At 54.2% G+C, this 25,603-nt stretch overlaps 1 protein-coding gene and 1 long non-coding RNA gene across 2 annotated transcripts; one reads left to right on the top strand and one right to left on the bottom strand.

The window, feature by feature from the left end:
* The first annotated feature begins 346 nt into the window (after window positions 1–346).
* Window positions 347–2,475, top strand: Zbtb42 (zinc finger and BTB domain containing 42). Its single transcript, NM_001126302.1, has 2 exons — window positions 347–445; window positions 873–2,475. Exon 2 carries the CDS (start codon window positions 890–892, stop codon window positions 2,150–2,152), a length of 1,263 nt encoding a protein of 420 aa, NP_001119774.1. The 5' UTR covers window positions 347–445; window positions 873–889; the 3' UTR covers window positions 2,153–2,475.
* Window positions 2,476–11,184: 8,709 nt separating this feature from the next.
* On the bottom strand, window positions 11,185–19,201 carry LOC134479262 (uncharacterized). Its single transcript, XR_010052394.1, has 2 exons — window positions 13,558–19,201; window positions 11,185–11,498 (listed from the first exon to the last, which is right to left on the bottom strand). It is a non-coding gene; the product is annotated as an uncharacterized LOC134479262 (long non-coding RNA).
* Window positions 19,202–25,603: the final 6,402 nt, after the last annotated feature.

The following is a 25,603-nucleotide window of genomic DNA, read 5'->3' on the forward strand; positions in this document are numbered from 1 at the left end:
AGTGACTGCCGGTGCATTGGTCCAGGGAGGAGCGACTGCCCCTTTGTCCACTGGGGCAGTCGGGACCCCATGGAGGGCACAGAGGCCCAGGAGACAAGTATCGCGAGAGGGTCCCGCACCCCCTCCCGCCAGAGTGCGGCGGGCTAGCTTCTAGCGGGGCTGACCGGGTGGGGCGGACAGAGAAGGGGTAGCGAGGTGACCTCAGCGGTTCCGCCGCTCCGGGAAGTCGCCTGGCCCGCCCCCTCCAGCTCCAGCCGGGAGTTTCGCTCTTCGGGGCGGGGCAAGCAGCAGGCGTTGCCCCGCCGGCCAAGTTAGTGTGCGCCCCGCCCGGCGCCGTCCGGGTCCCGGCGCCCTCCCGGCCGGGGCGCGCCACCCGTAGCTCGGTGAGGTCCGAGCTGCACGGGAAAGCTTGCAGAACGAGCGGAGAGCCGCGCGTGCGGCGGAGGTGAGCACAGGGGCGGGTTCTCGGCTCCGCCTGCCTAGCCGGCCGCTCCCCACGGCCGCGCTGCCATAAATGGGGCCGACGGCAGCGGTGGCAGCTGGCAGCGGCGCGGGCGGGCGGCGACTCCGGCGTCGGGGGGCGCGGCAGGCGGGGGGGTGCGGGCGAGGCAGCCTGAAGTCCCGACTTCTGTCCGCGCGGCTCGGCCCCTCCGCTGCGCCCCGAGCCCCGCCCCGGCGGCAGAGCAGCTTCTGTTTACTTTCGATCGAGTTTTTCCTGCTCCGGGCAGGTGCCGGGGCAGCTCAGGGCTGGCGGTTGCGCGCGTCACTCCCGCGCCTCTCCGTGAGCTGCCTGCAACCCGGGAAGGGCGCGTCGGGGCGAGCGGCGGCCACGGCATCCCCGGCGTGTTGACAGGCGTCCCGTTTGTGCCCAGGTGATGACTGCGGCGGCATGGAGTTCCCGGAGCACGGCGTACGGCTGCTGGGCCGCCTGAGGCAGCAGCGCGAGCTTGGGTTCCTGTGCGACTGCACTGTCCTGGTGGGCGACGCGCGCTTCCCTGCGCACCGCGCTGTACTGGCCGCGTGCAGTGTCTACTTCCATCTCTTCTACAGGGACCAGCCCGCGAGCAGCCGCGACACAGTGCGGCTCAACGGCGACATCGTCACCGTACCCGCCTTCAGCCGCCTGCTGGACTTCATGTATGAGGGCCGCCTGGACCTGCACAGCCTACCTGTCGAGGACGTCCTGGCTGCAGCCAGTTACCTACACATGTATGACATCGTCAAGGTCTGCAAGGGCAGGCTCAGAAAGAAGGACCCAGATCTGGAGACCCGTACGCTGGGGACAGAGCTTCCCGGGCAGACACCACACCCCCTGCCTTCCTGGCCCCCTGCCTTCTGCCAAGCCACACCAAAGGCCAAACCCCCATCTCTAGGGGTCAAGGCTGTCCATCCCCTGCCAAAATTCGGACCTCCATCTTGGCAGGTCTCAGAGGAGTCGAGTGGGGCCCTGGACCTGTCGCTGAAGCCTGGCCCAAGACCAGAGCAGGCCCACCCACCCTGTCTCCTCCAGACATCCCAGTGCAGCTCCATACAGCAAGGGGCCCAGCCACTGGTGAAGGCCGAGCAAGATTCGTTCTCTGAACAAGATAGCAGCAGCCCGCAGAGCGCGGACAGATCCCCACCACCAGTCTGTGCTTCTGCAGCCCGGGGCCTGGCAGTGAACTTGGAGCCATTGCACATCCAAGGAACAGGCAGCCAGCAGCTTGGGCTGCATGCAGAGCCAGTGGTGGACAGCGAAGATCTGGGTCCTGGCAGGCATCTTTGCATTTGCCCGTTGTGCTGCAAACTCTTCCCTAGCACCCACGCACTGCAGCCGCATCTCAGCGCCCACTTCCGGGAGCGGGACAGCGTCCGTACCAGGCTCTCCCCGGAGGGGGCCGTGCCCACGTGCCCCCTCTGCAGCAAGACCTTCTCCTGCACGTACACGCTGAAGAGGCATGAACGGACACACTCTGGGGAGAAGCCCTATACATGCGTGCAGTGTGGTAAGAGCTTCCAGTACTCACACAACTTAAGCCGGCATGCTGTGGTCCACACACGGGAGAAGCCCCATGCCTGCCGCTGGTGTGAGCGCCGATTCACACAGTCTGGTGACCTGTATCGCCATGTCCGCAAGTTCCACTATGGCCTCGTCAAGCCCTTGCTTGTGTGAAGTGTTTTTCTGCATCCCCGAGGTGGAGGAAGAGCAGAGGCAGGGTCTCCCCGGATGGAACTCTGGGGCAGAGGAAGAAGCCCAGGCTACCCCAAGGCTAGAAGGTTGCACTGGCCAACCTGAATGAATGCTGCTGCTTCTTGGATGGGTCACCTCCTCCTCCCCTCCCCTCCACCTGACACCTGAGCAGGTTGTACCCTGCCCAGTTTAGGGATACTCTGTCCCCACTGTCCTTCCTCTCTAGCAAGGTCCTAGAGTGCCTGGCCTGCCCGCCCATTCACTGGCCAGTGTGAGATAATACAGTTTTCCTCTGTCCTGGGGCTTCCCTGACCACCCTGCTGGGGTACTTGAGAGTGTCCTTGTGTGCCTAATGCCACGATAGAATGACTCACTTGTCAAGAGAGTCATTAATGCAAGTGTCTAACAGGGTGCACTGAGTGAGCCGGAGCCATTCCTGGTGAGGGACCGCAGGAGCCCCTGTTGAGAAGGCCTCGGGCACAACAAGTACCAGCAGGGGCCACAGAGATCCAGCTGGCCTTTCAGGAGGCTTAGCTCCAGCAGGGACCTGAGCATCATGAGGAGGGTGGCTGAAGCTGGGTGTCCCTGGGGCGCTGTTACTGGGGTGGAACAGGGGTGGAACTTTGATCAAGGAAGGAGAATTTGGAAATGGATTCTTTTATCAGGAGCCTCCCAAGGGCAATATGTGTCTGCTACTGGTTGAGGACCTGTAAGTGTCCCCTACTGGCTTCATGCGGCTGGGGATGGCAGATTTTGCCACGAGCCAAGCTTTGCATGTTGAAACTGATGCTGTGTTCCAGTCAGGCCTGAGCCTGGGAGACACTCTCTGCTTTCTAAGGGTCTCCCTGGAGCTGCAGCCATTCCCAGGCACCAAACACAAGGCCGGAGCTTGTCCAGCTTAAGAGGAGCAATGTTGGCTGTACCACCTCCTGTCGTGGGGCATGGGTGGGAGCAGCTGTCACAGGGAGAAGGGAGACAGATTCTCCCTTCAACTACAGCCCTGGAAGGAAGGCTGGTGCCCTTGAAATGTAAAGGACTTTGCCCGCTGCCTTTGTCGAGGATATGGGCCCCCTCACTTTAACGACTTGCACCCCAAGCAAGCCTTGGTCATTTCAGGAAGGGGGTGGGGTAGGATGAGGGGGTGGCCTCAGCAAGTGGTAGAGCTGCCTGAAACAGCCTGCCCTCTCCACAACAGGGCTGTCTGTGCTGATTGCAAGTGGCCCAGAGGAAAGAGTCGGGCAAGTCTTAAGTCATTGTGTCTTCCGCTAACACTTGATGTATTTGTTTGTTTGCTTGGTCTGGAGTGAAGTGACAGTTGGTCTTCCCAAGGTGGACAGACCCTGTTCATCTCCTCACCGTCTCTCTGCTCTCCTAATATGTCCACAGCTGGCCAGGGAGTCTGTCAGCGATGCTCTAAGACGGCAGGCCCCAGACAGGCCACAGTGCCAAGAGCCGGAAAAGAGGCACTGATAACCTGGCCTCTGACTCCACCTCTAGAAAGGCTAGTAGGACCCTGTGACTTATGATCTGAGTGATCGCTCGCTCACTCCTCCCTTCCCCCCTTCGTGTGTGTGTGTGTGTGTGTGTGTGTGTGTGTGTGTGTGTGTGTGTAGTACTACACGTGTGCAGGCAGAACACCCCTATGTTGGTTTTTCCTCTAGTACTTGCTTTCCCGGGACAGGGAGCCTACCCTGAGTCAACACTGGACTCGTCTTTGGTGCAGTTACTGTGAAATGAACCAAGAATGGTGACTGGTTATACATTTATAACTGGCATGGTTCAGTTGCGTGTGTGTATGTGTCTGATCTGCTACCTGTGTGGGGAGCACAGGGCAGGCGTAGAAGGGGTCCAGGTGCTTTCTGCTGTGTGTGGGGTTCCCAGGGCCAAGCCGGCTACTGTTCCTGCCTGTGGTCTCACTGCTGCTCTGCCCCCTGGAGGGACTACTGGGAAATGACTCCACAGGACAGCTTTTTCTCGGTTTCGCTGGGATGTTTGCACAGCCCTGCTTGTGGTCGGCCTGCACTGTCCCTAGAAAGGAGCTCCGTCTTCCTATTTCACACACTCTGTTGGTCACAATGTCAGTGTAATAAAGCCAACCGCAGGTGAAGATGGCTGTGGTGATTCTCGGTTGGGAAACGTGGGCTTTGCCAGGCTAGAAGTGTGTGTGTGTTGGGGGCCGGAGTAGGGGAGGCAACCACTCAGTACAAGAGGTGCTCATGGCTAGTGGGGTGAGTGGACTGGGACAGGCCTAGTGACAGGTGCCTCATTCCCCTGATGCTAGACATTGGGAGAGGAGCCCTAGAGAGGCAGGGCGTTGGGAGGAAGGGCAGGGTCTTGGATCTAAGACTTGATTCTGTCGTTACGGCTCTCTGCCTCCTTCAAGCCGTCCAGGCAAACCCCAAACTGTGTGTACTTGGCTCTCTTATCTCCCCCCAACACCTTCACACTTCTTTCAGGGTTCGGCTGGACCAAAGACTTTTGTGTTTCCCCTCACTCCCTCCTGCCCACTGTAGTGGGTGGCTGGGCTCTGGGCTGACAGTTTGGGGCCTATGTCAGTTGCCCTACACCTTCCTGTGCTGGACATTGCTTAGGGATGCAGATGTCCCATGAGCCCCCAGGCTTCATCTACCGTTTTACCAGGCCCTCTGGCGGATGGAGTAGAATGGCCCCAGCACGAGATATCAGACTCATTCTGCTTGAGCCAAGTTCAGGGAAGGGTGGGAACTGTGCCTGTCACAGGGACCCTGGCCACCCTAAGCTGGTACCGGAAGGGCCTGACAGTGACTGGGCCAATTCCTCTGGCTTTCCCAGTTCTGGCTCCAGATGTAAGTGCTGGGAGGAGGTGCCTGGCCCTCCTGTGCCCCACACTCACCCTGCCTCCCACGAAGCTTGGATGGGAGCCACTGTCCTGCAGGAGGCCCTGTCATGTTCCCAGTTGAGCCTGTGACTCAGCCCAAGTTTTCCAGTCCAGGAGGAGACAGCAGCTGTTGCCACACCAATGGGGATGGGAGCCCTGGGAGGGGAGGCTTCCTGGGGCCCCCTCTAGTGTGTGGACTCTGCCCAGCTGGGCTTCACTAAGCCTCCAACTCTATTCCTGGACGGCGTGGGCCTCTTGGCACCCTCCCTGGGATTACCCATGTTTACCTGGTGGCCGGATGGTAAACTGAGGCATGTACAAAGTCTTTGCAGCCCCCAAAATCTCAGCCAGTGGGCAACAAGTCTAGGACTTGCCTGCCTCTGGGGAGTGTTGGGTACCTCAGCTGTGTGCAGCACAGACCCTGGTGTCGAGAGTCCATGGGACTAGCACTCAGCAGAAGAGCAGGACAACGCTGGAAGGAGTCCAGGGTGCTCCAGAACCCTCCCTAGATTCTGCGGCTTTCCAGGAGCCTCCAAGTGGACCACAGAGCAAGGTGCACAGGGTAAGACGTCATGTGAGAGAAAGCAGGTGTGGGAAGGTCGAGGCCATGAGAAACAAGTGCAGCAAGGGCCAGATGCTGCCTCCCCATTTCCCTAGCCCTTGGCCTCAGGGAACCTGTCCACCACATGGCATCCACTTGGCCCACCCCTTTTCTGATATTCATAAACGGCACAGGGAGTTTGTGTAGACGACCTCAAGGAAGGAAGACACACAAACACTGTAGCCGTAGCTCCACACTTGACCTCTGCCCTGGTCCCTGTGCCTGCCCCCACCTCAGTCCATCTCAGACGACCCAGCTTGTAGAGTCGTCACAGCCACCGCTGTACCCCAACCCCTCCATGCCCTCTATGTTGCTTCCACAAACATTGACTCCTCTGGCTTCGCCCACACTGTCCTCAACTCCAGTGAGATGGAGTCCCTTCACCAGTGTCCACCTCTGTCACCTCTGCCTCTGCTATTGCTTGTCAGTGCCCCAGGTTCGGTTCCCTCCACCAACTCAAGCCCTGCCATGAGCCTACCCTACCATAGTACCAGCTCTGAACCGCCGTCTGCCTCTCTGTGATCTCTACGGTTTCCATCATGATCCCCACGCCCACCATCTCTACCACCTCCACCTCCATCACCTCCACCTCCACTACCTCCATCACCACCTCCATCTCCACCTCCATCACCTCCATCAGCACCTGCACCTGCACCTCCACCTCCACCACCTCCACCTCCATCACCACCTCCATCACCTCCACCTCCATCACCTCCATCACCACCTGCACCTCTACCTCCACCTCCATCACTTCCACCTCCATCACCACCTCCACCTCCATCACCTCCATCACCACCTGCACCTCCACCACCTCCACCTCCATCACCACCTCCATCTCCACCTCCATCACCTCCATCAGCACCTGCACCTCCACCTCCATCACCACCTCCATCACCACCTCCACCTCCACCTCCATCACCACCTCCATCACCACCTCCATCACCACCTCCACCTCCTCCATCACCACCTCCATCACCACCTCCATCACCACCTCCACCTCCACCTCCATCACCACCTCCACCTCCATCACCTCCATCTCCACCTCCACCTCCATCACCTCCATCACCACCTGCACCTCCACCACCTCCACCTCCATCACCACCTCCATCTCCACCTCCATCACCTCCATCAGCACCTGCACCTCCACCTCCATCACCACCTCCATCACCACCTCCACCTCCACCTCCATCACCACCTCCATCACCACCTCCATCACCACCTCCACCTCCTCCATCACCACCTCCATCACCACCTCCATCACCACCTCCACCTCCTCCATCACCACCTCCATCACCACCTCCATCACCACCTCCACCTCCACCTCCATCACCACCTCCACCTCCATCACCTCCATCTCCACCTCCATCACCTCCATCAGCACCTGCACCTCCACCTCCACCTCCATCACCTCCACCTCCATCACCACCACCTCCACCTCCACCTCCACCTCCACCTCCATCACCACCTCCACCTCCATCACCTCCACCTCCATCACCTCCACCTCCATCACCACCACCTCCACCTCCTCCATCACCACCACCTCCACCTCCATCACCTCCATCACCACCTCCATCACCTCCACCTCCACCTCCTTCATCACCTCCTCCACCTCCACCTCCTCCATCACCACCTCCACCTCCACCTCCATCACCACCTCCATCACCACCTCCACCTCCATCACCACCTCCATCTCCACTTCTATCACCTCCATCAGCACCTGCACCTCCACCTCCATCACCTCCACCTCCATCACCACCACCTCCACCTCCACCTCCATCACCACCTCCATCACCACCTCCATCACCTCCACCTCCACCTCCATCACCTCCACCTCCATCAGCACCACCTCCACCTCCTCCATCACCACCACCTCCACCTCCATCACCTCCATCACCACCTCCATCACCTCCACCTCCACCTCCTTCATCACCTCCTCCACCTCCACCTCCTCCATCACCACCTCCACCTCCACCTCCATCACCACCTCCATCACCACCTCCACCTCCATCACCACCTCCATCTCCACTTCTATCACCTCCATCAGCACCTGCACCTCCACCTCCACCTCCATCACCTCCACCTCCATCACCACCACCTCCACCTCCACCTCCATCACCACCTCCACCTCCACCTCCATCACCTCCACCTCCACCTCCATCACCTCCACCTCCATCACCACCTCCACCTCCACCTCCATCACCTCCACCTCCACCTCCATCACCTCCACCTCCATCACCACCACCTCCACCTCCTCCATCACCACCACCTCCACCTCCATCACCTCCATCACCACCTCCATCACCTCCACCTCCACCTCCTTCATCACCTCCTCCACCTCCACCTCCACCTCCATAACCTCCACCTCCACCACCACCATCACCACCACCTCCACCTCCATCACCTCACAATCATCACATTACTGTCACTCTCACCATCGCTGCTCCTCCATGGCATCCATCATCAATGCCCACAACCTCTGCAGCCACCGCCAGCAGTATCCCTTTATGAAGAACCCCTGACTTTAGGCCAGTGGCCGTAGTTACCTGTAAGTGGGAGGCAGCTAGAGGACAGAGTAGTCTCCATCCTATGTGGGGCTTTAGTACCTGTGCTCTGCTCCTCGGTCCTCCGGGTTTTCCCAGTTTCCCTGACTCTCCCATGGAGCACTCCTAGCATGCATGTGGACAGAGGCCTCTGACAGCCATGATGACTCCAATCCACACACAGCCTCATGCTTCTATCCTGTCAGGTTCTGTCCTGTCCCCCTTGCCGCCTCTCCCCTGCCTCAGTGTTTTCACTTGCAACACTGTCATGGAATGGAAAGTAAGGAAGGTGGGTGTCCCAGTGAACAGTCAGGGGCTGCTGTGGGTCAGAACAGCCCAGGCTGAGGACACTCGCACACAGATCTGGGGCACACCAGGACAAGCACGTCCAGGGTCCCACAGGAACTCTGCCTCATTCATACTGAATATAGTAGAAGAAATGTTAAGATTAGTCCTTGTGAGGAGCTCATGATGTTGGAACAGCATGTTGAAATAACCCCCTGGATAAAATGATACATTTGGGGCAAAAATACACGTGGCAAAACACGACTTGAAAACACTGGCAAAACATGAGGGTGGTGAGCAGAGCAGAGAGAAGCCGGCACTGGGCCCAGAAACTGGCCACCAGGCCGTGTGTCAGTAGCCACCAGTTTAATAGATGCTGACACTACCTGGTGTGGCTTCCTTGGGAGTGTCCTTGGCAGTGACTTCTGCTTCCTCCTTACTGATGGCACTCTCAGTTCTGGAAAGGCCACAGGCTGCACCTACCTGGTTAAGGTTTCGCTGCTAAATAACCTTGCCCAGAGTCACAGGAGCCAGATTAACAGGTGACCTTCTGATAACATCGAGTGTGACACCCTGTTTCAACTTTGATCCTGCGCATCACCCAGCACTGAGCACACAAACTGTCAGGAGGGAGACACACACCTCAGATGAGGAAGTCCTTGCTGGGTACACAGTAATCTGACACTGTCCCGCTGTACAGCTCATGCTCCAGAGTTCCCCCAAATAAGGCTCTGAAGGCAACACCCCCACTTCATCTTCTTGGGAGACAACCTTGGACCCAGCAAGTTACAAGAACAGCTAATGAGGCGGGGGGAGGGAGGGCATGTTCCATTTTCTAACTACGGGGAAGTGCAGATTAGCAGAATGAGACCACCATACACACTCTAAGATGAAAAGACAAGGTGGCACATAGCTGTGGGCTGGGAAATCTGCCATGATGCCCCTCACTGCCTCCAGGCAGGACTCTGGAAGGGGTGTGCAGCCCAGGCTGGCTTTGAATTCACAAGTCTCCTGCCTCAGCTTCCTGGGATTCTATGCATGTGCTACCCAGCAGGGACTGATGACTTATAATGAAGTTAAATCCACCACCTGTCATCAGGCCCAACAATTCTCCTAGTGGGTGTGAAAAAGAGGAATGAGTGTGCACCCTCAAGAAGATTTACACTCACATGCGCAGTGGCTCTGGACACTGCTGTCGGAAAGTGCCCGCACACCATCCACAGAAGGCAGCATGGGTACACTAACTGCAGAGCCTATGGAGTGAAAGCAATCGAGTGGCAATGGAAAGTTATTCGAAAGGAGGTGCATGGACCCTGCAGCTGGGAAGGGAGCTGAGCCTGAGTCCAGGGGCAGAACAACAGGGGCAGCAGGTGCTGGGGGCAGAAGCTGAGTGTTCACTGGACTCTGTGGGCTGCTCCCCAGCTGATGTGATTTTGATCTTACAGGAGTGTTATGTGGGTGTATCCATTGGTTAAAGTGCAGAGTGATGCAGGTCCCAGTGCAGCAGTGAACAGCAGGAGAGGGCTGCTGAGGTCAGTGGTGGGAATGTGAGGTCTCTGCACTTTAAACTTTGGATAGCTCGAAGCTTCCCATACATACCTTAGCAAACACGTGGAGATACCATTTTGCAGGTTGGGAGAGAGAAAACACCATGTCTCACTTGGTCTGCCTCAAGACATCAGGCAGGTTGGGGGAGCCAAGAACAAGCAGCGTTCAAGGTCTACTGAGGGCAGCTTCCTGTCACCTCACAGGGCACAGAGAGCACTGGCTCACCTCCTCCCCTCGTGAGGATGCAAATCCCATCCCTCATGAACCCATCTAAAACCGCCTTCACAGAGCACAGCTGTAAACTGTATCAGACTCAGGGACGGACTCAGATTTGGGGCATACAGATATGTAGTCTGGGATTTTGTGATATGTTTTCTGATACGTGAGGCAACTGCACTCATCCTTTGGGTGAAATTCTATCACATCCATTTACATTACAACTGCACACGTGCCTTCCCCCAACAGTTTGGGGAACCAGTCACGTAGTGAGCACGCAGAGAATGAAGTGACTTTGACTTAAGGTCGCTAGGACACTTCAGCACAGGAACACTGGAGAAGACCTAAATATCCGCTGACAGGAGACCTGCTACCCTTCTACTGCATAGACTACAAAGTGCCAGGCTGGGGAGCTGGCTCAGTGGGTCGGAGCACTGGCTACTCTCCTAGAGGACCTGGTTAACTCCCAGCACCCATGGCAGCTCACAGATGTCTTAATTCCAGTTCCAGGGGATCTGACGCCCTCTTGTTTCCATGGCATCGTACGCACAGACAGACATGCGGGCAAGACACTCGGACACCTAAAATTAAATCTGAAACAAAAAAGTGAACTGTGATAATATAAAAACAAAAAAAAAAAAAAACCAAGTGAAAGTGACTCTGCTGTCCTCCCTTCTTGGTGTGATAAGTTTTATGCTAGAATTATTTGCTCATGAATATGCATTTAGCGCCTGGAAGACGGTCAGCCCTTTAAAGCTCTGCACGGTGCTACCAATCGTCTTCTAGCATTTGGACGAGTTGGATTAAGACCTAGAATTCCTTTCACCCTGATCCTACCTCCAGTTCTCTGCTATAACCAGGAAGATTTCCCCACAACCAACCAGTTGTTAGCTTTATATTTCTTTCACCTATTGTGATCTCGTCCTAGCATTTCTATCAGTCATAGGACACCAGGACAAAAAGCAACTTGGAGGGAGACAGTTTATTCTGGCTTACAGCTTCAGATCACAGTCCAGCACTGAAGGAGGTCAGGGGGGCAAGAACTCACACATGGCAGAAACTCATGGCAAGAGCTGACGCAGAGCCCAGAGGAACACTGCTTTAAGGCCATCACGGTTATAAAGCAAGCACTTCACCTTCAGAGCTCTCCATGTAGCATGTAGCATGTAGCATGTAGCATGTCACATTAGGGTTAGGGTTATGTGCTTTCTCCATCATGCATTTATCAAGTTATCAAGTTATCAAGTCTCACGGTGCTGGGCATCTGGGTTGCTTCCAGTTCTGTAGCAAATATATATATATATGTATATATACTTCTATATATAATGTATTTACATTTCAACTGTTATCCCCTTCTCCCCCTCTTCATCCCCCCTCCCCTTGCTTCTATGAGGCTGCTCCCACTCCCATCCACCCACTCCAACCTTGACACCCTGGCATTCCCCTGTGAGGAAAGGAGCCTTCACAGGACTAAGGGCTTCTCCTCCTATTGATGCCAGACAATGCCAAGCAAATATTCTTTTTTTTTAAAAGAGTTGCTGTGATTTATTTATTTTATGTGAGTACACTGTAGCTGTCTTCAGACACACCAGAAAAGGGCATCAGATCCCATTACAGATGGTTGTGAGCCACCATGTGGTTGCTGGGAATTGAACTCAGGACCTCTGGAAGAACAGTCAGTGCTCTTAACCACTGAGCCATCTCTCCAGCCCTGAGCCATCTCTCCAGCCTGCAAATATTTTTAAATGACACTAAGCAGTATGGGTACCCAACTCCCAAAGGCGGGGTGGCTGGCCAAAGGAGAAGACACCATTCCCTCAGAGGGTGCCAAACTGCCTGCACAGGGGGCATTCTCTGTTTCCCCCGCAGTCCTGACTGCATTTAACAAACCAGGAGATTTCTAAGTATCACTGACAGATCCCCACTGTGGCCATTTCTCTCAGCATGTGATCATCTCTTTTCTACGTTCACAGATCATTTGTGTTTTGTCTGGGTCAACTTGGTTCAGTTCTTACAACCACTTCCCTATTGGTTTTTTTTTTTCTTTTTTTTTTTCTTTTTTCTTTTTTTCGGAGCTGGGGACCGAACCCAGGGCCTTGCGCTCGCTAGGCAAGCGCTCTTCCGCTGAGCTAAATCCCCAACCCCCCCTATTGGGTTTTTAAAGGACTTCTTAGGTACTCTAATCTATTTGGTGTGAGACGGTAGGTGGTCAAGGTGCGGCCCTAGCTATGACCATTGGGACAGGCAATGTCACATGTTAGAATACACAACCCTTGTGCACAAATCTGTGTGGAGGTGTTGGGTCCTCTTCCGGTTCTGCACCCTTCTGCAGTCAGGCTGGACACAGCAGGTGACTGTAACAGATTCCCTGCCTCAGACTCCCCACAAGCAGGGCTAGCTGTACTCATTCTGTTTTGTTTTGGGCTCTCTTGGCTGCTTCCAACCCATTCTCCAGGTGGCCTCTGGTATCAGTGTCTGTGGAGTAAAGCTACTCTGGGCTCTGCTCCACTTCAAGATGGCTTCTCCCAAGTTCCAGCAGACCCACTCCAGAACCAGCACCCTCTGTCACCCAGAGAAGCAAACCCCCCCTCACCCCCTGCAGTCTTCTCAGGCTCTTTGCTTTCTTCCCACCAGCCAGCAGCTCCTCCTGGTTCTTCACTCTAGTCAGTCTCCTCTCTCATAGGCATCCCTGGGCCTCAGACCTGGCTCTCTAGGGGCCTGTTCAGACTCTTCTGAGGAACACTCATTCTTCACCTTGTGACAAGTCCCCCCCCCCTCCTCTAGGGGTGCTCTGAAATGAACCTCTGGGAGGTCCAAAGGGAGCGGGAAGCCTTCATTCATCTTTGCACTGTTTTATTCTTGCGAAGAAACTCTCCTCTCTACTGTTCATAGCTTCTCCTGGGGCTTGGAAGCTACAGGCCTGGGAAAGTGGGGCCAAAGCCCTTATGGTTTGGGATATTGAGAAACTGGGGGTTTGGGGACCTTACGGACTGGGAGTCTGGGGAGCTGGAGATCAGATAGTCTTAGATTCCAGGCAGCCAGGGACCTGAGAGTCTTGGGGTCTGGGAAACTGGGGTCCAGGAAAGTAGTTAGGACTTGGGGATCTGGGGAGCTTGGGGCCAGGGGAGCTTTAGGAGTCTGGGGGCAGGGAGCCAGGGGAGGCAGGGTCCTTATAGGGGAACAATCACGCACGAAGTGCAGCCCTACGCCCCTGCCCTTGGTCACTTGGACCTAGGTCCTTGTCTCTCCTGAGAGATGGGAGGAAGGATGGGAGGGAGCAGCCTCGGCAGTCACCAGAGTCAGTAGTGACCTAAGAACACACTGCAAAGGGCGCACCGACCGGCAACTTCCGGCGCAGCACTCTCCAGAACACCGTGGCGGCGCAGCACTCTCCAGAACACCGTGGCGACTGCAGCAAACTTCCACCTCGCGACCCTAAACACTCGCGGCCTTCTGCACACCATCTGCGCAGGCGCAGCGCCTTCACGCAGGCGCACTCCTCCTCCCGTGTTCCCGCATCACGCGGCCTCCGGGCGGTGTGGCGGACTGGAACGCCGGGTGGAAGCGCGAGCCCTGCAGAAGCTCGTTCCGTGCTTCCTGTGGTCACTCATGCCTTGGAGCGTCCGCGAGGATGGAGGCCGCGTGGGATTTGTTCCACTTTGTATCTGCAGAGCCGTCAGGAGGGCCTGACACCTCGTTATGCTTGCGTACCTGTGGGAATGACGGAGGGAGGAAAGAAGGGAGGCGAACCGTTGGATTAATGGTTGCCTCCCTGTTGAGGGGACACTGAAACCACCGCTGTGAAAGCAGAACCTGAGGCACAGAGGAGCTGCAGGGAGTTACAGGCCAACTCTGTCCTTGGTGGAGGTCAGAGGCTGATGGTTGGTGTAAAACCATTCTTACTTCAAAGGGAGTAAGCTTATTCTGGATCCAAATATGAGTGACCATGGCAAGGGTACACAGATCTGGTTACCCTCGTGCTGTGTTCAGTGTAACAATTTCACGAAGTCAAGGCATTTTTACATTGGTGCAATTATCAGGTAGGCAGGTTACAGCACCGTGAGTCTCTGCTGTAGATCTCAGAGGCTGATAACACTTAGCTGTGGATTAATGGAACCCGATGTGGTCTGTTGAGGCAATTCAATGACTGGCTAGTGAGGGGGACCAAATAAATAATCCAAGAGAAATCAGCTTGAGATCTGAAACATTCCAACCCTCCACGATCATGGAAGGCCCACTCAAACATATCAGCTTTGTGGAATCTTTAACAAAGATTCCCCTGTGAATCAGTTAGCAACAGAGAGCCCATGTAGTGATGGTTTTAACCAGCTTTTGTTTTATGCAGGTCTTATGCCTTCTCTGGAACCTCAGTTCAAACGATGAGTACTGGCTACCTTATCTTGCTTTTCACTGAAGTATCTGGGGTGCGCTGATCCTGGCCCCAGCATTGCCTAGGGCAATTCCCACTTAGAGCAGAAAGGATCTTCCCATGTCCTAGTCCATGAACAGGACTCCTGCAGTCAGCCTGGCCGGACTCACTCTGGGGAAGGTGTTTGTCTTAGTTCCTTTTCTGTTGCTAAGTTACCAAAGTAGCTTATGGAGGAGTTTATTGGGATAGAGTCCATGACCGTCTCGGTGGGGAACATGGCAGTGGGCAGGCAGACATGGCTTTGGAGCAGTAGCCGAGAGCTCACATCTGGTCCACAAGCACGAGGCAGAAGGCTAATCAGGAATGTCATGCGCTTTTGAAACCTCAAACCCTGCCCCCGATGCCCAGTGACACATCTCCTCCAACAAGGCCACACCTCCTAAGCCTTCCTAAACAGTTCTACTCTCTGGAAACCAAGCGTCCAAACAGCCCATGGGAGCCATTCTCATTCAGACCACCACGGTGCTCGTGGTACGGCTGCTGCGGACCCACCTTGGTCCTCACTGTGATGTTGCAGACAGCTGGCAGGCAGTTCAATGGGTGTGGCTGCTTCTCCACAGCGAGGAGACTGATGTGGGAAAGAACCCTGACCCTATCCCCAAAGGCAAAAGCACACGAGGTCTAGGAGGAAAGCTATGCCCCTTCCAAGCTCCATGACAGCTAGCTGTGGACTGAGAGATCCTGAAAAGTGTTGCATCCCCAGATACCACTTCTGACAGCCAACACCTCCCCGACCTCCCTGTAGTCAGTTCCTTCATCTCTATATCCACAGCCATATCCAGAGTCCCTGTGCCTCTTTGTTCTCTGGTAAATCTAACCATGTCACGTGTTTGCTTTGCCTCGGTTAACTGTAGGATATGAATGACTGGGTAGGTGGAGGTTCAGCATGTAGGTGGGAGAGTGGATAGGTGTACTGACCAGCTAGGGGCGCATGGAGGGGCATGTGCGTATATGAATGAGTGTATGTATAATGGCTTCACGTAGCATCGTTTATGAAATAGTGCATTGGTTTGAGGCCGGTGTGGCTGATCATACCTCAGCAGTCCAGCTGTGCCAAAGTGTTGTGTAGATATTTTCTCCAAATTGAAACACACAGACACACATACACCCACACATGCACACACACACACACACACACACACACACGGAGGGAGACTCATAAAATTATAAGACTCAAAAGGCCTTCTCCTCCTCCTGGTTCTGTAAGCAATGAGTAATTTCTGGAGGGAGAAGACTCTTGGTGGCGTTGCATGCAGGTTGGGCAGGAAGCTCGGGGGATGGAGGTGTGCGAGTGGTCCCCCATGGGTTGGTGGGCTGTTTTGGTTTTTCAGCTGCCTTTAATTTACCCATGTTCCCGTAAGTAACTTCTCTAAAATAAATTGGCTTATCCATCTGGATGTAGGTGGAATTGTTTCTGAGGTCTGTTGGTGTCCTGTCTGGAGTGAAATATGTGTTGGGGATTTGGTTTATTGCTTGTATCATTTTAAGTGGGTTCCCAAAAACATTACATGAGAATGCCGCGTGTAAGACGTGCGTGCATGTGCGTGCGTCTTCCTCGAGTGTCTTTCATTGGAGAATCCACAACACTGGGGCAGTAGCAAGGTACTCGTGCCGCCGCTGCAGGGGAGATGAGAGTGGATTAATCTACAATGGCCACAGATATGTGCTCACGTCTCTGTAGGAAAAGCAGCAGCACAGGGCTAACTAGCATCTTCACAGCTCTATGGCTTCTCTCCTGTGGCCTCAAGCACGTTGCCACTGCTGTGGCACAAGTGGAGCCGCAGCGTTGGGAGCTTAATTAATGTCCCTGCCCACCGTCTTTTGATGAGGCGGTCTGTGAGACGTTCCTCTTCTTCCCGCTCACGGAAGATTACATTAATAGTCTGACGAGATCAACTTGAGGAAGATGGGCTCTGTTTGGCTCACAGCTCGAGGGTCTGTAGATACCCGTCATGGAGGGGAAGTGTGTCAGTATGCACTAGCTGCAGGAATAGGAGGCAACTGCTAATGTTGCTCCCTCAGTCAGGAAGCTGAGACAGCTGAGTGCTCACTTTCGCATTTTATGCAGTCTGACTCTTGCCCATGGGATGGTGCCACCTTTAGGAAGACCCTCTCAGGGATCTCCAATGGTTTGTCTCCTAAGGGATTCCAAATCCAGTCAAGCAGACGAGGGGCTGGCACCGGGGCACCGGTGAGCTGATGAGACAACTTTTCTGCTGTACCTCATTCCGGTCGAACCAGGAAGTCTATCTCTGCCATTGGTGGCAGTGTCTGGGGATGACAGGGCAGCTGACCTATTACCAGGGCCAGCGCTGGCAGGGCCCTAGACATTGCTCACGGAAGCCTAGCCTGGTCTATGAGCTATCCCACAAACCCTAAGAAGTCACTTTCTGTGTACCTAGAAGGAAATATGTGATTTGTGACTCCTGTGAGTTAAGTTGTGTCTCCAAAAATTCCCAAAGTGTGAACGTCTTAACCCCAGCACCACGCTTGTGACCTGATTTTGAAATAGGAGCTATGGTCTTCACACTGAGGTGACCAAGTTATGAGCTGCTTTGCAGAGGATTTGAGTTCAATTCTGACACTCGAATCTGGCGGGGTGTAACTCTGCTCCAGGGGATCCAGCACCCCTGGCCCCTGAGAGCCCCCACACTTTTGCGACATGCCCACATAAAGATATACACATCATTAAAAATAAAATTTCAAAATTATTTCTAAAGAGGACATCTTGACGCAGACAGATAAAGCAAGAGTGCTGTGTGTATCACCCTGGTTTCCGGGCAAACAAAAGCAGTGGGCTGGAGAGGGAGCTGAGAGATGGGGTATTTTACAGGCATTGGTCCATGTGAGTGTGGAGGCCAAGAAGTCCCACACTCTGCTGCCTGCAAGCCAGAAGGAAAAAGCCTGGTGTGATTCAGTGAGTCCAAAGCTCAATTGCTGGGAGTAGAGTTATAATGGCCAAGGGCCAGAGGTGACAGATCTCCTGGTTCTCATAGAGACCTCCAATCCTTACTGTCTCTCTGTTCAGGATCTCCTGAATTGGATGGCGTCAGCCACATAGAGAGGGAGATCTCTGTGGTTCAATGCCAGCTTCTCGGCATCACATTGTAAGATCATGTTCTGCCAACCAATAGGGCATCCCTGAGCCCAGCAGGTAGACACGGTGACAACTGAGGCAGAGGCTCAGGCGCTGTGGTAAGCTAAGGACAGCAGGGCTGTTGGCCATGAAGTAGAAAAGATCCTCGGGGCCTGTGGCTGCCTGGGCTTCACTCCTGTTTACAGAACTGCAGGAGAATACCCTTTTGTTTTTTGAAGCCCAGGATATGAACAGAACTTTAAAGAACCCCCCCGACCCAAACGACTGGGACCAGAAGAAGAAAGGTGGATTTCATTTGGTGTTTGAGGTTCCAGAATACTAAAGAGACCCAGAGACTGTCCAGGCCCCTCAATCAGCCTTCATTCTTCACCCTGCCAGCCCAATCCACTCCTCTACCAGCTTACCCTCCCTGCCTAGTCTGAGGAAGGAGAGTGATGGGGTGGGGTTCCTTGGCCTCCCAACGAAGACTGTAACAGTTAGGGTAAAGGCTGTGTCCTCTCCATCTCTGAAATGCTGGCAGCATAGGAAACATTGGAAACAGACCTAAGGGGCTTCACTTGTGTCTCCAGGCGTGACACGTAGGGCCCATGACGCCTTCACCAGGGTTCCAGGGAATGGAGGCTTTCTAAAGTAGCAGGCACTCAAGGCAGAGGGAAGTGTTCAACAGCAGCCTTGGGGTTCAGCGGGCAGGAGCCAGCCAGAATTAGTTCCCACGGCTGTTTCCAGAAAGGGTCACTCATAGATATGATGAGGTTGAGAGTAATGCTGGGTCCCCAAGGCTGATCACTGTGGGTGACCATAAGCCAGCAGGCATGAGTGCTAGCCTGAAGGGCAAGGGAGAGGTGGGTTGGGGAAACTACGCCACCAGCAGTGTAGCCCTTCCAGTGTCCCTGCTCAGCACATCTCACCTGTCACTGCTTATTCCATTTGGCCCATGGTCTCCTAAGGAAGGGTCAGGTCCTTGAACGTGAATAGCCATCTCTCCACGGAAATAGCCTTTACTGTGACTCTTAGGAGATAGGCCCAAGGGAGGTATGTCACCAGCTCAGTAAGCAGTGCCAGCCAGGCAAGAGGACCGGGGACTGGGCACCCCTAGTGTGGGGTAGAAGAAGGGGACTGGGCACCCCTAGTGTGGGGTAGGAGAAGGGGGACTGGGTATCCCTAGTGTGGGGTAGAAGAAGGGGGGACTGGGCACCCCTAGTGTGGGATAGGAGAAGGGGTGACTTGGCACCCCTAGTGTGGGGTAGAAGAAGGGAGACTGGGCACCCCTAGTGTGGGGTAGAAGAAGGGGGACTGGGCACCCCTAGTGTGGGATAGGAGAAGGGGTGACTTGGCACCCCTAGTGTGGGGTAGAAGAAGGGAGACTGGGCACCCCTAGTGTGGGGTAGAAGAAGGGGGACTGGGCACCCCTAGTGTGGGGTAGGAGAAGAGGGACTGGGCACCCCTAGTGTGGGGTAGAAGAAGGGGGACTGGGCACCCCTAGTGTGGGGTAGAAGAAGAGGGACTGGGCACCCCTAGTGTGGGGTAGGAGAAGGGGGACTGGGCACTCCTAGTGTGGGGTAGGAGAAGGGGGACTGGGCACTCCTAGTGTGGGGTAGGAGAAGGGGGACTGGGCACCCCTAGTGTGGGGTAGGAGAGGGCAGCATCCCCTTAGCGGGAGCAGATGGAAGAGCTTGGTGGGTGGGCCTCAGGCTTGACTGCAGAGGCTATGCAAGGTGCTGCTCTGCTTTCCTGCTTCAGAGCAGGTCACGGGGAGGAGAGTAAGAGCAGTTCCTGTTTTCCCTGCCAGGGCAGTGGCAACAAAGGCATGGGCCAGGACGCTCACAGGGCAGAGAGGAGCCCGCAGTCCAAGCAGGGCCCTTGCTCTCCTGGCCTCTCCCACCTTCTGTGCTTACTCGAAGTATCTCCTTCCATGCTGGTAAGAACTGGTGCCGGGGCTCTGCCTTCCTACTCACAGCATCCCCTCACAGCAAGCATCCCCTCTGTGCTGTCAATATTCCAAACATCCATTTTCATGAGGTGCTTGGGATGGGACCTCACCTGATTCCACTGTACCCACCACGTTCCCAGGTAAGATCACAGCAGTCTAAGGCAGTAAGGCTAGGGCTTTGATATCAGAATGGTGTGTGTGTGTGTGTGTGTGTGTGTGTGTGTGTGTGTATAAGTGTGTGTGTGTGGTATGTGTGAGTGTGTGTGTGTGGTGTGTGTGTGAGTGTGTGTGTGGTGTGTGAGTGTGTGTGTGTGGTGTGTGTGTGTGGTGTGTGTGTGAGTGTGTGTGTGAGTGTGTGTGTGTGAGTGTGGTGTGTGTATGGTGTGTGTGTGTGTGAGTGTGTGTGGTGTGTGTGTGTGAGTGAGTGTGGTGTGTGTGTGGTGTGTATGTGTGAGTGTGTGTATGGTGTGTGTGAGTGTGTGTGTGTGTGGTGTGTGTGTGAGTGTGGTGTGTGTGAGTGTGTGTGAGTGTAGTATGTGTGTGTGGTGTGTGTGTGAGTGTGTGAGTGTGTGTAGGTGTGTGAGTGTGTGTGTGGTGTGTGTGTGAGTGTGGTGTGTGTGTGAGTGTGGTGTGTGTGTGGTGTGTGTGAGTGTGTGTGTGAGTGTGGTATGTGTGTGTGGTGTGTGTGTGTGTGGTGTGTGTGTGTGTGGTGTGTGTGTGTGTGTGAGTGTGTGTGTGTGTGTGTGTGTGGTGTGTGTAGGGGAGCATTATCCTCTTACAGCTCCCCAAGGTGGTCTGTGGCTTGGCTCTCCACCACATTTACATGGGTGGCCCACACCTCTGAACCCTTGGGTTCTGTCTTTGAGGGTGCCACAGTATGACACTCATCTCTGAACTCCAGGACATCAGGCACACCCCTGTGCTCTTGATGCTGCATTTCATTTCCCTGGCTGGTGCAGAAGCACCTTCCCCAGCTGTCACTTCTGTGACAGAGGAAGACCTGGGCGGTAAAGGCTGCCCGGGCTCCAGTGCAGGAAAAGTCTTCCCGGAACACCACACTGTCGAAGTGGGAGGAAGAACACTCTGCGATGCCCTAACGGCCCCGAGTCTGAGTCCATCTCTTCTCTTGTTCTTGTTCTCTTTCCTCTTGTATAGTCCTCTGCCAGTCCCTCCTGCAGGAAGCATGGCACCATTAGGATGAGTCTTCCCAGCAGATCCTTGCAGGAGCCTCTGAAGAATCATCACCCTGTAGCATCACGCCAGCCCTGCTTTTAAACCCGGACTCTGAGCTCAAGGCATGAGCTGCTTCCACTTGACTGCCTCTTAAATGGCCCCTGGCTGCAAAGGACATTTGTGGGAAGACTCCTGTGAGGCTGTCAGGGGCAGGACCCAGTGCGTTCTCCCACAGGGGACAGAGCTTTGCTGTTGATGAAGTGAGCTTGGTGCCTCTGGAAGAGTGAGGACTGGCCTCTTTAAGGGTGCCATGTTTGCTGTCTTGGCCATCTGCAGTAGCTTGTGGATGAGCCACTGGCATCCATTGTGGGTGCTTTTGTCCACCCAGAGGCCCCTCTTCAGGTGATGTCTTTGGTGGCATTTCCTCAAAAGATAGATGTCCTCACCGCACACATCAAGGGATCTGTAAACCTGACTCCCAGCTGTATACCATCTTCTGACACATAAGCTACACCCTATGGCCCATGTAAATGCTTTTCTGGGAGGTAAAGCGGGTTACTAAAGCGCTTTCTGAATGTTTCCTTCATGCCGGGGGTTGCTCTCTGCCGTGGTTTCCGAGCGTCCCCGGACAGTTGCTCTACCAGGGCGGTGGTGCCAGTTTCCTTCAGACCTAGACCAGTTCAGTGTTTTATTTTGCTCTTTTGTTAACCAGCCAAATGGGTGCCCCATGAGGCCCGCACACATACGAGGGAGCCGAGGGTAAACAGCAGGCATCAACACCAGGAGAGGGAGCATCTGCCACTGTACTGCTGTGCCTTCCCGACCCGCTCGGGCCTGGTTCACATTCACAGCCTCCCTTTAACGACAGGAACGCCGCTGCGCGTGTTTAATTTTATGCTCTCGCAGATCAAATATCACCCTGTGAGCCTCGAGGAGTTCAGAGAGCAGTTGATGTTTGGGGGCCAAGTCGGAGCTTGATCCAAACGGACAACGTTCGAGCAGAACCCCCTCCCCACCCTTCCAGCATCATCCCGGGGTTCTACTGGCAGGACAACACCCAGAATCAGCGTCTTCTCCTGCTGCTGTCCCTCCTCTAGGTCTCAGGGCTCTTGTGGTGGGAGGCCGGCCTGGAGGCCGGCCTGAACCACAGTGAAGCTTGTTCGTGCTCAGTTCCTACTGTACCCAGAAGCTTCTTGTGCTGCTCTGGGGTGAGCTGGTGCGGGGCAGCCTCCCGGATCCATACACACACCGCCCACTGAATTGTTTCTCTCAGAATGGGGCAGGCGTTGTAGTCATGTGTCTTTTACTTTGCGGGGAGGGGTAAGCGGGAGCCTGGATCCACCTGAAAAGTCTGTCTGTCTCACACTGTGGTGCAGTCTGTCTAAGTCTGTCTTGGCACTTCTGCAGGACCCCAGCCAAGTGGAATGACGCAGTAAAGGAGGGAACTCCAAGAGACATGAGGGTGGGAAAGGCTCTGTACACTGTTCTGACAGAAGGCAAGAGGTGACCTGATTCTGAGACAAGGTCACCAGGGTGGGGTGATGCCATGGGTAGGGAAGGAATGTGTTTTTCCCGATTGGCCTTATAGAGACTGAGGGGAAAGGCAGAGGAACTTGAGTTTGAGACTAGCCTTGTTTGTAAACAAAAAACAAAAACAAAAACAAAAAAACTAAAACAGAATGAACCCTGTTTGTTAATAAATATGTAGCATCTAGAACAGCTGCCATTTTTGGAACCTGACTGGATCTATGATGATCTACTGCCATGCCAGGCCCACCTGTCTGTGCATCACAGGCCCACCTGTCTGTGCATCACAGGCCCACCTGTCTGTGCATCACAGGCCCACCTGTCTGTCACAGGCCCACCTGTGCATCACAGGCCCACCTGTCCATCACAGGCTCATCTGTGCATCAAGATCCACCTGTCTGTACATCACAGACCCTCCAGTCCATCATAGGCCCACCTGTCCATCATAGGTCCACCTGTCCATCACAGGTCCACCTGTCCATCGCAGGCCCACCTGCCTAACACAGGCTCACCTGTCTAACACAGGCCCACCTGTCCATCACTAGCCCACCTGTCCATCACAGGCCCACCTGTCTAACACAGGCCCACCTGTCCATCACTAGCCCACCTGTCCATCACAGGCCCACCTGTCTATCACAGGCTCACCTGTGCCTCACAGGCAGAATCACGCAGCTTCTGGAGGCTGTGGAGAGAATCTGTTTCCTTCCTTCCTAGAGGCTCCTTCCCAGGCCCTTCTTGTGGATCACAGAGCCAGACATGGACTTCCTGCTAGCTGCCACATATGTCTAACTTCAACACATTTCAGATCTAGGGACTTAACCACAGGACATCCCCAAGAGACACTAGACCCCTGAGGGGGCTTGAGCCTGCTGTCACTTGATGTTCACAGTTGTTCACTCTGATCTTGGAAACATAACGAATCCCAGGGGTCAGTCAGCATCAATTTATGACCAGTACATAATGACTCCGGAAGACCTGGCTGTTCTCCCCCTCCACAGTCACCTGGATGGTCGTCCATTGGTCCCAGGGGAGGCTTGGAAGGACGTCCACACAGGACAGCAGTGACTTCATCAGCGTATCCCTTTCCTAAAGTCCAGCCTCCAGGGCAGTTAAGGGCTTCGCTTACTTTAGGTTGCTGTGGTAAATGCCATGACTAAAAACAACTCAGCTTACAATTCCAGGTCACAGTCCACCACTGAGAGAAGTCAGGGCAGGAATGCAAGCAGAAACCACGGACAAACGGACAAACGCTGCTCACTCACTCTCTGGGTCATGCCTAGCCGGCTTTCTCACGCAGCCCATACCCACCTGTCCTGGCACAGTACTGCCAACAGTGGTTCTCCTTTCATCTACCAGCCAAACAAACTTCTTCCTGGTGGTGAGGCTGGATCCAGGCAGGCACCCCAACAGGTATGGAGTGACAACTTTGGAATTTTGGTTTCTTTTCTTTTTCTTTCTTTTTTTTTTTTTTTTTCTGCGGCTGGGGACCAAACCCAGGACCTTGCGCTTCCTAGGTAAGCGCTCTACCACTGAGCCAAATCCCCAAACCCGGAATTTTGGTTTCTAAAAAAAAAAACCACAAACACAGAAATATTATAAGAACATATGAAGAATTTTCATGTGCCAGGTGTGTGTGGGATATGGGGCTGCTTCAGATTGTCCACAGCAGCTGACTGATTTGCCTCATGCTCTAGCAGGGACACGGTTTTGCCCGCTAGAGACAGTTTTTTGATTGGGTGACATTTGGAACTCTGGGGTGTTTGAGAGGGTATATAAATGCTACAGTCCCCAGAGGCAGTGTGGGTTGTTGGTTGGTTATTGTTGGTCACCATTTGTCAAGTAGTCATATGCAAAGAAGAGGAGGAGGAAGAGGAGGAAGAGGAAGAGGAAGAGGAGAAGGAGAAATTAGATATCTAGGTGGTGAAGATCAAACCACCCCCACTGCCCCAAGGAACTTGGTGTCCCTAATCAAATCAGTAGGAAGTAATCTAATGAAAACACCACTCCCTTTCTCCCCCATTCTTCTTTCTCTCCTATCTAGTGTTATGGGGTTGAAAGGGTGGAAGAGGGCTGGAGAGATGGCTCAATGTTTAAGAGCCCTGACTGCTCTTCCAGAGGTCCTGAGTTCAATTCCCAGCACCCACATGATGACTCACAACCATCTGTAATGAGATCTGATGCCCTCTTCTGGTGTGTCTGAGGACAGCAACAGTGTACTTATATAAATAAAAGAAAATTACATATCAAAATTTAAAAAGAAAGAAAGAAAGAAAGAAAGAAAGGGTAGAAGAAAGAAGAACCCACAAAGTAGCAACGCAGGTGTTACACAGTAGCTATGTGGGTGCACTTGTGAGGACATTCAGCCTGTGCGGCCACCATCTCCTCCTCTCAGTCTGACTTTATAAGAACCCGATTCACAGGCTCCAACCAACTCAGAACAGCAGACTCATGCAGGTCCCTTGACACAAGAGGACTCTGCCCATGCTGGGCTGAGACCCTCATGTGGGGCAAGTGGAACCTTGCCACCAGACAGAAGAACCGGTAAGGTCGAAGCAGATTTAAAAACCCCAGGAAATCTCATCATTGAGAACAGTAGGCATTAGATCTAATCAGCTCCTGGCCAGATTACCTGTGCCTGGACCACCGTGACAACCAGTCACATGGTACAGAAACCTAGACTTCTCCATGCTAATGAGGTATCTAAATAGAACCCGAGTGTTTAGCCAATGAGTTTCCCTTCCTGGGTATCCCTTCCCGCTGAATCTCTGGTTCACCTTGAGTAAGACACATGCATTCACATCAGCCATGAATAAAACAGTTTGGACAAGCAAGGACCGGCTCCTTCATCAGGGATCTCCTGGGGGGAGGCCTTTGCGGAACCTAGATCTCCCACAGAAGGCCTCTCTTGCAGCCCCTCCATACTTTTGGCACTCACTCGGAGATAAGCCAGATTCCACCCTTCCCAGGCTCAGAGCTGGTCGTGGACTCCCTGTTCCCAACTCCTTGGGGTCCCAGCAATGTCTGGGTGCACAGGAGGACGGGAACCACCTTTTTTAAGTCCTTAAGTTTTCCAGTGGCTCTGGGTACTCAGGAGTTTGAGAAATACAGCACCCATCCCAGATCTCTCTGTTTCTTGCCCAGAAGAACATGGACTTCGATCCCTATCCTAGACTGCATTCTGCCTTCCCTGAGTGACATTCCTGTACTGCTCTGGGGTCAGCAGCAAGGCA

Source organism: Rattus norvegicus, chromosome 6 (assembly GCF_036323735.1).
Source record: "Rattus norvegicus strain BN/NHsdMcwi chromosome 6, GRCr8, whole genome shotgun sequence".
Lineage (NCBI taxonomy): Eukaryota > Metazoa > Chordata > Mammalia > Rodentia > Muridae > Rattus > Rattus norvegicus.

Coding starts and splice junctions, on each gene's coding strand:
- Zbtb42 (NM_001126302.1), top strand. CDS start 890: ATGGAGTTCCCGGAGCACGGCGTACGGCTGCTGGGCCGCCTGAGGCAG.